The sequence below is a fragment of the Neophocaena asiaeorientalis genome, unplaced genomic scaffold (assembly GCF_003031525.2).
Source record: "Neophocaena asiaeorientalis asiaeorientalis breed wild unplaced genomic scaffold, Neophocaena_asiaeorientalis_V1.1 scaffold24, whole genome shotgun sequence".
In the NCBI taxonomy this organism is placed as follows: Eukaryota; Metazoa; Chordata; class Mammalia; order Artiodactyla; family Phocoenidae; genus Neophocaena; species Neophocaena asiaeorientalis.
The window spans coordinates 679,900-694,581 of NW_020185317.1; the positions used below are offsets into that span (position 1 = coordinate 679,900).

The following is a 14,682-nucleotide window of genomic DNA, read 5'->3' on the forward strand; positions in this document are numbered from 1 at the left end:
ATTATATGGAAGAGAAATAATAATTTCTTTCTGTGAAGAAATTACCAGCTTATGTTGCCTATTAAATATCTTTAAGTAAATATTATAGACCCAGTAGAAAATGATGAGGACCATAGCAAAACATTTCAACAATAATATATGTTGAGCATTTACTATATGGCAGGCACCATGCTAAGCACTTTATATTTTCATTTGATTTTTAAAATAATCCTCCAAAAAGGGAGATTGGTATTTACTTCACATATTCTAATTTAGAGACAGGAAATACTCTGGCTGGTTTCTTTCCATTCTGAAATTCCATGGGTTTTGTTTCCCCTCATTAGCATTGGAATATAATTTTGAAAGATACTCAATATAAAAAATTTAAAACTACTTCATTTTGATCACTAAAAATAAATACTTAATTTAAAAATCTTTACTATGATTTCCAAAGCTATATGCATAGATTTGTCATTTATGGATGAGGGAGATATTGCTTTGTTTTACTGAAAATCTTGGCTCTCTAGTACCCAGGGAAATTTATTATTTTGGATAGGAAAATATTCTGATTTTAATCTTTTACATGTTAACTTTATTGTTATGGGAGTTCTTCTAAAGGATAATTCTCTACTTCCCTACTGATATCTAAACTGTGAGTTAGAAAGCTGTAAAAGGCAAATGTAGATTTAAGTAGTATATAACACATAGATTTACGAGACAGTGTACACAACACATATACAAATACATAAGCAAAAGCACGTGAATACTCCAAATTTCTAAATTTTTTGGTTGAGTTCCTTCAGGTGGCAAACTCTTCAACAGAGAGAGAGAGTAGAAATACCTGAATTTACCTTCCAGGGCAATGATAATGATATAGGTGGCTTCTCTGATTACAGAGATATCTTTTCTTCTCTGTAGTCACCGCTCTGGGTGCCTTGTTTTAACAAAGGGTCTGTTAGTCTACTACTCCACTCTGCTTCCATTTATGCTTCCAGTTTCCAGTTTCCGCTAACTTCTGCGGTCTGCTTCTTATGTTATCTGTTCTTCCCCTCCTCTTAACTCCTCCTCATTTTCTATTTACCATAGCTTCTCCTATGGAGAGCTGTGGTGAAGAGCTTTCCCTCTTTTGTGGGAAAAATGGCATTCCTACAAAAGACATTGGTCAGCTTGCCAAACTAAAAGGTAGGGACAGTGTGATTGGCTGATCATCATAGTGTTTGTTTGATCTTGTTACTGAAATAAACAAACAAGAAACCCTTAGGATACTTTTCCTGGTGTAAAAGTAACACCTATTTATTGTGTTAAGTTTAGAAGGTATAGAAAATAGAAATCATTTGTAAACTGTGGTTACTTTTATGGCATATTCCTGTATTTTAAAATTATTCTTTTTCTGTCTATGTATGTATACCTGTAGAAACAAAATTGTGATCTACTAAATATACTCTATTATAACCCTTTTTTTCACTTAAGAATATATTATGTGCATTTTTATGTGTGTAAGTATTTCTAAAAATGAATTTAAATTTAGCAGACTTTTAAAATTGCCTTCATAATCAGAGTTTAACAAGAAGCCCCCAAATTCAGTAAGGCTGGATGTTGGCTAGATTTGGAATTAATATTAGTTGGCTCATTATAATAATAGCTAATATTTATTGAATATTTACTATGTGTCAGATACTGTATTAAATACTTACAGATGATCTGCTTTCAGGCTTATAACATTTGTTGTACTCAGTACTTTACATGGTTTATCTAATATGATTCTTACGACAAGCCATTGAAGCAGGAGCTATCATTTTTTGTTATGTATCATTATGTTACAATAGAAGAAACAGAAACACATTTTCTCCCAGTTCAGGTAGCTCGTTAGTGGCAGAGTAAAGAGTGGAAGCCAGGCAGTCTTGATTTCAGTAGGCACTTCTATAAGCAACCTGCTGTCCTCTTAGGTCTAGGCACTGGGAAGTGCTTTACATATGTTTTCTTAGATTCTATTTTGAATTTTAGAATTAATGGAGGGTTCTGTCTACTGAATTAACTTTAGTGAGTGTAATGTAAATGTTGGTATATACATATAAAGTGTTCAAGAATGAATTTATGCTGCCATATACTGCTAGATACTGAAGAATTCAGATCTTTCTGGTATTTTCCATATTTTTTTGGTATGTTCCATATCTTAATAGTGGATATAAGTCATTATTTTGTATAGTTTTCTTATACTTTCCAATTATTTGGTCTGACTTCTTACCAGATGTATCTTATAAAGGGCCTAGCAAAGAACTCATTCTAAGAGAATGAGTACCTTCTACATGTCAGACACTGTTCTGGATGCTGTGGATACAGCAGTGAACCAAAGGGGGGAAAATAGTGTTTTGTGAAATAAATGAGCTTCTATTTTATTACATAGAATAGGTTTTACTTGAGATATTCCCAAACATACCTTATAAATTTGATTAATAACCATCTAGATTTTTTTGCACGATGTTCTGGCTGACAAATTTTATCTCATTTATTTAGATTTAGTCCTCAAAAAAAATCTGTTGAGTTCAGTAATATCTCTATTTTACAGATGTGAAAGCTCAAATAAGTGATTGACCCTAAATTATATTGCTGATAAATGGCAGGTTTAGGATTTAAATTTAAATCATTTTATTCCAAACCTAGGAATTTTTCATAATGCTTTTTTTGTCAACATTCTTAGATTTTCAGTTCTTAAAAAAAAACAATTAAGATATGGGTTCTGGCCCCAAGTATTCTTTGTGAAGCTGCAATACAGGATATTGGTAAAGAATGCAGATTCTCATCCATATTATTCAGATTCTGTCCCCCCAACCCCCATTTACTATGTGACCTTGTACAAGTAGCTTAACCTCTTTGTACTTATTTCTTTATCTGTAAAATGCGAATGATAACCACCTACCTCACTTGATTGTCATGAGGATCAAAATATCTGTATCTATACATAGCTGATAACTGTATTTATATATAATGAATAAATGAGTAGAATAGAACAGAGCTGAGCTCATAAATAAGTACTAGCACCCAGAATTTGAAATATTCTTATTTATTTTATTCCTTAAAGATTCCCCCCCACCCAGGACCACCCCCCCATTAAATGTGTGTATATAGAGAGAATAAAGTTTCGATGGCCTTGTCTTTTAATTAAAGGTATACAGTATTTAAAAGTTGTCATTTTTAGGTCAATGATTTTTCAAGTTTCTGTTGTTTGAATTTTATTCAGTGCTGCAGGTGGAGAAATTTTCAATCTGTGTTTACCTGAGTTGGCTGAAATGGTCTCTGAAAATGACATTATCAGACTCATTAAACAAATACTTGAAGGAGTTTATTATCTACATCAGAATAACATTGTACACCTTGATTTAAAGGTAATGTAATGTGATTTTAAGTAACACTACATCTCTGTTCCTTCTCTGCTCTTGCTTTGCACAATTAATTGCAGGCTGGTGTTGAGAGGAAACAACAGTCAGATCATGCTTGTCTAGACTGCACATTTGCTACATGGACTAATTCTGTATTGGCAGAGAGAAGACTGCATGTGTGAGCAGCTCAGATTAATCACTGGGCTCTTAAAAACCATCATTACTATATGTTCTAATCCTACTCCATCCCACTCTTACTGCCACATCCTGGACCTTTCTATCTTATAAAACTGTCTGTCTCTAAAATACTTAATTTTGATTTCCATCTTGAAGATAACCTACTAGTCCTCACTCCTTTGCTCCCATTATACTCATTCATCTTTCCCTTGAGGCTTTCAGTCTTTTGGCTTCTCCTTTCCCCCCACTGCCCCCAGACCATTCAGGCCCCTTCCCAATCCCTGAGATGCCACTTCAGCCTCTCATGTTACTATCCTTTCTCCTTATCCTTCCTCTTCAGCCATACAAGGACGTTAAAATCTGGATCAAACTGTCTCTTATTGTTTGAACATTGGACTCTTCTCTTCCTGGACAATCTCCCTTTCATTTACCCCACCACGCCTCTTTCTATCTCATGTAGAAACCTGGGAATGGTCAGACCCAGAACCATCACAGTGTATTGAACCATTATGTTCCTGGAAATATATGCATTTTTATTCCTTCATGCCTTCTGTCATGCTATTCCCCAGAACACTTTTCTAACTGGCATACTTCTATTTATCCTTTAAGGTTCAGCTTAAGCATCATCTCTACTGCAAAGGTTTGTTGGACTTTCTAATGGGCAGAATTAAGTAGTCTTTACTACTGAGTATTCTATATCTCATAATCAATTAATCTATGTACCCATCTTTTTTATTCAAACCAAGAAGCCTCTTGGAGTATATTTTTTACTTTATCATTGAATATATAGCTTCTCCTAAGTAGTAGTTCAGTAAGTGTTCGATGGATGACTCGATAAAATGTTTAATAGCTAAACTATAAGTTCCACTTAATTTACCTCTGATCTGAGATTAGTATTCTTTTATTGTTTTGTATTACTTATCATTGTTTTGTTGTGCTTTGTTAGCCACAGAATATATTACTGAGCAGCATATACCCTCTTGGGGACATAAAAATTGTAGATTTTGGAATGTCTCGAAAAATAGGGAATGCATGTGAACTTCGGGAAATCATGGGAACACCAGAATACTTGGGTAAGAATTTCTTTTTACTTTCTATACCATCTTGAAATGTATTAACTAAATGATATCTGTATAGAACTATATTTTAGGGCATATAATTCCAGGATATATTTGGCTCAGATATTTTAGTGCATTGAAATTTGCTTATGACACATTTAAATGAACTGTAGCGAATTGAGACATTCACAACAATTTACAGGACAGTGGACATATAAGTTAAAAGTTTAATGTTTGTGTGTAAAAGCTTTGTACATAGAGAAACATAGGTAAAAGGGAAGTTAGGGAGCAGGAAAAAATGGAAAAAGAGGAAAACAGAAGCAAATGTTACTGTGTTTGAAGCCTGTTTCATAGGGGTGTCAAAAAGAACCTATAGTTAGATAATCTAGGAATACTGTACTAAATCAACAAATAAGATCATGCAGATGAAAGATTTTTTAACTTGTATGAAGCAGTACATAAAGTATTTTAATTTATAGTAACAAGTTTTTTACATTTTTTTGTTGTTGCTCATATTGATAGTCCCATGCACGCATTGAAAAGATACAAGTAAACAGAACAAGTGCTACTCAGCTAGGCAGCTGACTTTCCCAAAATGAAAAGCAAAGCAAATTACTAACTTCTGAATGCTAATAGAGGCTACCATGTCCTAGAATAATGATTGTAATTGGAGATAAAACAGCTCACAGAAGTATGTGAAAAGGTGGTAGGTGGTGCAATGGAGGCTGACAACATATGTGACTCAAAGGCTTTAACAAAATTGTTAAGCTTTAAGAAACAATCTCTCTTTGGAAAAATTATGAAACTATACTGTGAAACAAAAAAGTTATTCAATCACGGATCCTAGTTTGGACTCTACTGATTTGAAATTTATGGTAATGTTTAGAAAGTATAGACAATTTATGTTGCACCTTTTAAAAAATGTTTTTGGTGGGGGAGGAGACAGTGGAAAATTAATTGCTTAGGAAACTAGGTTTTCTGTAGTTTAAGGGAATATTTAATCTACTTGAAAATCTAAAGCACTTCCATGAAGCTTAATTTGCTCATAGTGTCATTGTAAATGCATATGATTCTATTTACCCTGGGAAGAAAAACTTAAATCAGTCTAATAAAATAACTCAAACTAATTCCTAACAGAGTGATAAAACTTAAACTGTAAAAAGATTCTAGCTTCTAACATTTTACTTCTTCATAATTGTTTCTCCTGAGATTAATCTCAATGGTTAAAAAAAATACTACATAGCTACTGGTTACTTCAAGAATATAATTGGTGCTTTTGAACCATCTGGTTCTATAATTTTCTCAACATTAGATATGTTTAAATGTCTAATCACAGGATAATTAATACTATGCTGAATTTCTACTGATCATATTGGTAGTTCTTTAAAATTAAATCCAGTTTAATATAAAGTAATTTTCACATTTTTTAATTTGTCAGTATTGAATTTTATTTTCTCTTTCAGCTCCAGAAATCCTGAACTATGATCCTATTACCACAGCAACAGACATGTGGTAAGATTTTGTTAATCACTTGAATGCCTTTATTAAAAGCTGGTTAGCATATATTCTAGGGTTCTTTGGTTCCAGAAGTAAATAATAAAGCTTTCTTTAAAAGATTTTATTCAAGTATTATTATTATGCCACAGGAAAACATTTGCCTGTTCATTCTTTTTAATAACACTCTGGCTGTGAGCCAAAGGTGCAGGTATAAATAGGAAAATCCTTTTCCTGGAGGAAGACCCCTTCTGGTAAAAGAACAAAATAGCCACAGTACTGTGTTACATGTTCTATAAAAAAGATAAAATGCTATTTAATAAGCATGGGGGAATTAGCAGACAAGCACCAGTTGGGAGACATCTGGTCTAGGTCTAGGAGAACTAGGGAAGGTATTTGCTCAGCAGAAAAATGAGGTCAGAGCCATGCAAAGTTTAGTTTTATGAGAGTATATTTCTCAGGTATTGTGAGTTTGTGTGGCTGACACAGAGAGAATGTCATAGAGTAGAACTGGCATTGATACTGGAACTTCAGTTGGGACCACAGTGGAAGACTGACTCCGTAAGGCCAAGTAGAAGAGTTTAGACTTATTCCCTGTGTTCTGTGTTTGGGACTGTAATGGATTTGCCAAGAAAAAAGGGTCCTGTGGCTAAATAATTGGGTGAAATAGGTACTATATGTATTGTCTTTTTCTGGTTCCTGAACACAGGAGTTGTCATTAACATATTTACGGTTCTAAACGTTTTGCAATGAAAAAAAAATCTGCCTGCCCAATATTGTGCTTTATCAAACCTGCAGATTCTGTTTGCATGGTATCCTGTTTATGTCTCACAGACCATTACTGTGTCATTGGACACCATTTGGGAAATGCTGCTCAGGGCAGCTTTGTGTACTTGATAACATAGGTATCTGTGTGAAGGGCAGACTGTAGATATAATGATATATGTTTAATACATCATATTTATAATTATATAACACACATGTGCATTCCCTCATATTATTTTTCTGTGAGGCAAACTTTGAGATAACATAATTATTTCAGTTTTAGTAGTATACCGTAGGAACTTTGAAAAGCAATTTAAAATCTGTAGTTTAACTGTTCAAGTTTTGAGGACAGGGATATGTTGAGAATCAATTTGACTTTATATAGGTGTTTTAAGATTAGCACACATTTTAAGTTCCCATCTTCTCCCTTATTTGTTTTTTCAGGAACGTTGGTATAATAACATATATGTTGTTAACTCATACATCCCCATTTGTGGGAGAAGATAATCAAGAAACATACCTCAATATTTCCCAAGTTAATGTAGATTATTCAGAAGAAACTTTTTCATCAGTTTCACAGCTGGCCACAGACTTCATCCAGAGCCTTTTAGTAAAAAATCCAGAGTAAGTAATAACATTAATTTGTTTAAATACTATTATAAAATGAATTATATATGACTATTAAGAAAGATATACTCTAAAACAGTATAAAATTACTAGATGTATGCTCTCAAGTTTCAGGTAAAATGGGGAGAGAGGTGGTATGAGAGATCATTAAATAATAATCCATAAGTTCAAACATAGACAATACACAATATGTAACAGGAAGTCTTGAACTGAAGAGAAGATTTGGGTTATTTCTCTCTCAACCTGCTACTAATCCCTGAAATTCCCTAAAATAATTAGAAGTATAAGGTTTACAATACACATGGCTGCTTAAGGTAAGACTTTGTTATGAATGATTTATAGTTAAATAACTACAGTTGTATAACAAGTCCAAATTACTGATTGTCAAATTTCTAAGCAGCAGGTGCTCTTTGACCGCCTTCTAAAGAAGGGACATGAAACTATGTCTTAAGACTCTTACCTCATTCATTGGCAACTTCGAAGCAGGAAAAGAAAAAGCTGACCTCCCTTTTCTTTACCTGGATCAGCCCTATTTACTTTATTTATTTATTTGAATTTTATTGTATTTATTTTTTTATACAGCAGGTTCTTATTAGTTATCCATTTTATACATGTTAGTGTATATATGTCAATCCCAATCTCCTATTTACTTTAAAACGGCCTGGCTGTACGTAATGCAGAAGCTGTGATATAGTGCCTTGGGCTGGGATCCTGGTTGTGTTGCTTGTCAGGTCTTTTATCTCCTACAATTACTTAATCTCCTGGAGGACTCAGTTTCCTTATCTGTTTAAGAAAAAAACCCTCAGAGGTTTGTTAATTATTTTACTGGCTTAACGCAAGTCTGAACAAACTTTCACTGGCTGTATATTGAACATGAATGGTTATTTATTAGAAATAGCAATAATACTATTTGTTTCTGGTTATAAACAGTATTTATCTTCCTAAATATTTTTTCATCTAGATTCTAAAATTTATATAATGAGCACCTTAATTTTTATTATCAGGAAAAAATGAACAATAAAATCAAAGACTAAGGAAACCTATGTTCTGATAGTAATGGTGGGTGTGTTAAGGTTGGAGTTGAGTATAAATAGGTGTTTTCCTTCCTTTTGAAATATTGTGATATTTGACCATATTGCTTTCACAAGCAAAAATAAAATTTAAAAACTAAAAATGTTGGATAAACGTCATTGAAGAATAGCCTTGGTTTTCAAGATTTAACAGTTAACTGCTTTTTAAGAACACAAAATAATAATAGAGATTATAAATTACATATATTTTCCTTCAAAGGGTTTGTAAACCCAGGAGTCTTTATAATTTTACTAATCTTTATTTGTGAGCCTAAAATATGTTTCCAGTTTTATGACTAGATAGTCTCATCCATAAGCTCCATGATAAATTGAATTTTCAGCACATGTCAGAATTAAACTCTAGGTACTCCACTTTTCCTATTATTATTCCCTTCTGTACTATGAGTATGTGTTATTTTCATAATAAATAAATAATAAGTCTATAATATATTGAACTGCAGACATTTCCAACCTGAGTTTTGGTTCTCAATTTTCCCTTGGTGTTTTCATTCAAAGGAAAAGACCAACAGCCGAAATCTGCCTTTCTCATTCTTGGCTCCAGCAGTGGGACTTTGGAAACTTGTTTCACCCTGAAGAAACTTCCAGTTCCTCTCAAAGTCAGGATCATACAATAAGGTCCTCTGAAGACAAGACTTCTAAACCCTCTTGTAATGGAACCTGCAGTGACCGAGAAGACAAAGAGAATATCCCGGAGGATAGCAGCATGGTGTCCAAAAGGTTCCGCTTTGATGACTCATTGCCCAATCCCCATGAACTTGTTTCAGATTTGCTCTGTTAGCACTTTTCTCTTTGACTCATTTGAACTGAATGTCGGATTTGAAATCCACTTCAGTGTGAGATTGTGGTTTATAGCTTCATATATGGCATGTTTATAGCTTCATATATGGCATGTTTATATTGTAAATGCACTTTAGCATAGAAGAATTTAGGGAAGTGTTTTAATGCTAAATTACTAGTTACTAGCATAATTTCATTTCCTGTACTGAGATATCAGCTCTCAAAATATTTAAATATGTGACAAAAAATAAAATTGTACATGTGAGTTTACATGTTAATGAAAGAATTGAAGTTCAAATGGATTTATTAAAATGTTTTACATATCAGTAAAAGTAACTTGGGTTATATTATGGTTGATGTAAACAGAACAAAATGAAGACATTTGAATTTAATAGATTCTCCAAGGTAAGTTCTATACCATGCCTCTATTGACAAAATTTTGTTTAGGATAACAGTGTCAAGTTTAAATAAGAATATACACTATTTTATAGATGCTTAAGAGATATTTTACACTTGAATATGTTTTTCAATCATGGATATTTTGAAACTGCATAAGATTTCCATTACATATGGTCTGCTATATGAGACAGTCCTTTAACCAGAGCAGAGAGGGGGTTAGAAACTAGATTAGGGATATTCTATACAAGTTGAAGCAGAGGAAAGAGCAGCATGGCATCATTTTTAGCTCAAATGTCTTTTGCCCATTCTCAACATATGTCAGATTTAACAAGGTGTAAAAGATGGAGAATACAGGGTACAGAGGTGTAGAGGATTTTCGTCCTCCAGAATCTCTAGAGTAGAAGATGCTTAGGTAAAACTGAGTATGCTCTGTTTTCAGTCAACCAAACATATTTATTAATTGAATGTAGAAGAAAGTGCTGACAGACTTATGCAACTTACAGAATTTTAGGTTTCTTCTAAGTCTTAGAATAGAAGCCAATTATTCAGAGTTCTAAAAGTATGCATAAAAAATATCATGGCACCAGTAGTACTATTAACACAGTGCCAGAGTCAGCAGTAGCAAGGTGGATATGCTCATAAAGCAGGATGACATCAAGCTCTTCTAAAGTTCTTGTGTAAAATTCCTAGTGAGTGAGGAGGCTTAGCAGGAGATCTGCACAGTGGCATTTAATGGTCTTTTGCTGGGGCCAGTGCAAGTCACAGTCCAGGGACAGCAGAATGTTTGTTGGGTGGCCGGTGACTATGTTTGGTCCTAGTTGGTGGGGGGCGGGGAAGATTTACTCCTTTTTGAGTAATCTTTGATGACTTTCCACCTGGAGACTATTAAAAACTCTGTTATGTTACCATGTTAATATAACTGTAAATTCATGACCATGTTACTGTATCAAAAGAAATTAGGTTTTGTCAAAAGAAATCCTTTGGTTTTTTCCGTTTGAATTATATATTACTGTAAAAGTTTTGACTTCTTGAAACTTGGTAACACTCCAAATAACTTAAAACTGTTTTTAATAACCGTCAGATCACTTTACTTGGTTAAATGAATTCTCAGCATCCTCAGCATTTCTTAAAGGAAACGTTATTTCTGTTCGTGTGTGTGTGTGTGTGTGCACATGTGTATATGTATTTGTATAGGTGTATGTATATATGTATAGATAGATGAAATATAGTCCTTAGACAACTTTCTCTTAGAGATTCTTCATTCTGGTATATTGTACTCAACTCAGGTGCCAAAGGAGCTCATCTTAAGACATGTAAATATACATTTAACTTCTTTAAGAAGTAGTTTATCGGTTCAATAAACTAATCATTGCGGAAGCTAAATTGGGCTTTCGTGTATCTAAAACTGATGAGTTTTTTCTAAATTGTTGTTGCCCATTTATTTGCCTTCAGTATTAAGCTAATGCAGGTAAAGCTTAGTAAGGAAGTCATTGGAGAAAGAGGAAATTATTATTCTGACAAAAGACCATATTATATTTTTAACTTTCCAGAGGAATTATGCCATACTAAAAAGCAAAAATCAAGAAATGTTCAAATTTTGAATTATAAACTGTTTCTTAAAAAAATATTTTATATGAGTTTTCTTTTATTCTGAGAAATTTTTTAATAGTTTATCTCCTTCCCCTTAGTTAATAGAATACACAGGGTTGTAAATTTCCATACCTTTTTTTCCTACCAATTTTTATTGTAAAAAAGCAACTAGTAGGTTATGCAAACAGTATAAAAATTCAGTTTTTTTATAAAGGTGAATTTAACTATTTTCTCTGATTGAAATATGAAAATAAACCAATTTTTAGAGAGAACTTATTAACAAATAACTCAATTCTTATTTTTTTCCTCCCAAGATTGAAAACAAGAGGTGAATAGATGTCAGTAACACATCTGAAGATTAATGTTAAATTGTGGTGAGTTTATAAAGTTTAATTTGCTTTTTGGATAGGAGCCCTGGATAGATGGGATTAAAAAGATGAGGTATAGGTGACAATCATAAGTCTCATTTTAACTTTTTTCCCCCCACAGTAAAGTTAACCTAACTCTAAGCAGTAAAATTATAATGACACTTTAAAGAAGTAAGCAGTACCTGTTCTCCAGTCAGTAATGAGATGAGGCACCTGTACCAGAATATAAATCAACACATTGCTTCCTTTATCAAGAAAGTCTTGTTATAAAAAAATGTCGGCCAATTAGTAACAAAATAGATTTTCATTCTGGCACAAGTTCTTTCTTTCATTTTGGATGAGTCACAAATCATTCATAGACCATATTTTGAATAGCCTTGCTTTAAGCAACATTTATATAACTGCTGGTATTTTATAACTGTTTACATTTCCTCTGTTTATTTTTGAATTTTCCGTTTGATATCTGACTTGGAAACTTGTCCTTATTCATTGTTGTGTAAACAAGTGTACTTTAATTTCATATTGTATTAAAATTAAGTTATCTGACTTCCAACTTGGGGAATTATTATCAGTTTATAGTTTTATAAAAGTTTAAAGAACTTTAAACTCAAGTATAAATTTCACACAAATTACAACTAATGTCCATCTTAACTTTTATTCAATAATCATGTTGCTTAAGGCATATTGACCTACATTGTTATGAATACTCTAGTAAAAACACAAATTACATCTACTTAATTATCCTTTTGGTTAAGGATTAAAAAGCACTTTTTAAAATTTGTGGTTGTCTTTGTTTTAAAGTATTTCTAAATTTGTTACCTCCTTGCCTGGAGGCTCTCTAGCCTTTGACACACGTCATCTTTGAACTCCCTTTCCAATACAGGTATGTTTATTAGATCCTTTCTGCTGGAAAAAACACAAATTTGGAAACAGGAAGGTCTGTTCACTTCGTGTAAGTAATAATAGATACTTTCAGAAAATGTCAATGCATGGCAGTGCACTGTGTGTTGCATAAAGATGAATAAAATCACCATGTAAAAAGCATGAAGTGTGATGAGAGAGAAATGGTATGCAGACTTGACAATTGAATTTGTAGGAAGGAGACATTGATAAAAAGTTGGAACTTTTTCTCAGTTGTGAGTGCTTTTCCTTCAGGTTCCATATCTTATTTTTCTGGCACACAGATACTCCCCAATTTTTTTTCTTTTTTTTTTTGAATTTTATTTTATTTATCTTTTTATACAGCAGGGTCTTTATTAGTCATCAGTTTTATACATATCAGTGTATACATGTCAATCCCAATCTTCCAATTCATCACACCACCATCCCCACCCCTGCCGCGGCTTTCCCCCTGCCTTGGTTTCCATACATTTGTTCTCTGCACCTGTGTCTCAATTTCTGCCCTGCAAACTGGTTCATCTGTACCGTTTTTCTAGGTTCCACATATATGCGTTAATATACAATATTTGTTTTTCTCTTTCTGACTTACTTCATTCTGTAGGACAGTCTCTAGATCCATCCACGTCTCGACAAATGACCCAATTTCGTTACTTTTTATGGCTGAGTAATATTCCATTGTATATATGTACAACATCTTCTTTATCCATTTGTCTGTTGATGGGCATTTAGGTTGCTTCCATGACCTGGGTGTTGTAAATAGTGCTGCAGTGAACACTGGGGTGCATGTGTCTTTTTGAATTATGGTTTTCTCTGGGTATATGCCCAGTAGTGGGATTGCTGGATCATACAGTAATTCTATTTTTAGTTTTATAAGGAACCTCCATATTGTTCTCGGTAGTGACTCTATCAATTTACATTCCCACCAACAGTGCAAGAGGGTTCCCTTTCCTCCACACCCTCTCCAGCATTTGTTGTTTGTAGATTTTCTGATGATGCCCATTCTAACTGGTGTGAGGTGATACCTCATTGTAGTTTTGGTTTGCATTTCTCTAATAATTAGTGATGTTGAGCAGCTTTTCATGTGCTTCTTGGCCATCTGTATGTCTTCTTTGTAGAAATATCTATTTAGGTCTTCTGCCCATTTTTGGACTGGGTTGTTTGTTTTTTTAATATTGAGCTGCATGAGCTGTTTATATATTTTGGAGATTAATCCTTTGTTGATTCATTTGCAAATATTTTCTCCCATTCTGAGGGTTGTCTTTTCATCTTGTTTATGGTTTCCTTTGCTGTGCAAAAGCTTTGAAGTTTCACTAGTTTCAGTTGTTTATTTTTGTTTTTATTTCCATTACTCTAGGAGGTGGATCAAAAAGATCTTGCTGTGATTTATGTCAAAGAGTGTTCTTCCTATGTTTTCCTCTAAGAGTTTTAGAGTGTCCGGTCTTACATTTAGGTCTCGAATTCATTTTGAGTTTATTCTTGTGAATGGTGTTAGGGAGTGTTCTAATTTCATTCTTTTACATGCAGCTGTCCAGTTTTCCCAGCACCACTTATTGAAGAGACTCTCTTTACTCCATGGTATATCCTTGCCTCCTTTGTCATAGATTAGTTGACTTTAGGTGCATAGGTTTATCTCTGGGCTTTCTATCTTGTTCCATTGATCTATATTTCTGTTTTTGTGCCAGTACCATACTGCCTTGATTACTGTAGCTTTGTAGTATAGTCTGAAGTCGGGGAGTCTGATTCCTCCAGCTCCATTTTTTCCCCTCAAGACTGCTTTGGCTATTTGGGGTCTTTTGTGTCTCCATACAAATTTTAAAATTTTTTGTTCTAGTTCTGTAAAAAATGCCATTGGTAATTTGATAGGGATTGCATTGAATCTGTAGATTGCTTTGGGTAGTATAGTCATTTTCACAATATTGATTCTTCCAATCCAAGAACATGGTATATCTCTCTATCTGTTGGTATCGTCTTTCATTTCTTTCATCAGTGTCTTACAGTTTTCTGCATACAGGTCTTTTGTCTCCCTAGGTAGGTTTATTCCTAGGTATTTTATTCTTTTTGTTGCAATGGTAAATGAGAG

General features: G+C 33.4%; 2 protein-coding genes across 2 annotated transcripts in view; both read left to right on the top strand.

The window, feature by feature from the left end:
- The window catches only part of STK17B (serine/threonine kinase 17b), a 30,866-nt gene extending 19,497 nt beyond the window's left edge, over positions 1-11,369 (top strand). The window contains exons 4-8 of the mRNA XM_024733633.1: positions 3,218-3,362; positions 4,480-4,606; positions 6,055-6,103; positions 7,295-7,474; positions 9,064-11,369. Of these exons, the coding sequence (XP_024589401.1) occupies positions 3,218-3,362; positions 4,480-4,606; positions 6,055-6,103; positions 7,295-7,474; positions 9,064-9,346 (784 nt within the window). The 3' untranslated portion in view covers positions 9,347-11,369. The remainder of the gene's footprint in view (positions 1-3,217; positions 3,363-4,479; positions 4,607-6,054; positions 6,104-7,294; positions 7,475-9,063) is intronic.
- A 144-nt stretch (positions 11,370-11,513) lies between these two features.
- DNAH7 (dynein axonemal heavy chain 7) overlaps positions 11,514-14,682 on the top strand; it is a 284,014-nt gene continuing 280,845 nt past the window's right edge. Inside the window, exons 1-2 of the mRNA XM_024733634.1 lie at positions 11,514-11,708; positions 12,586-12,654. The gene's annotated coding sequence lies outside the window, so the exon portion shown is untranslated. The remainder of the gene's footprint in view (positions 11,709-12,585; positions 12,655-14,682) is intronic.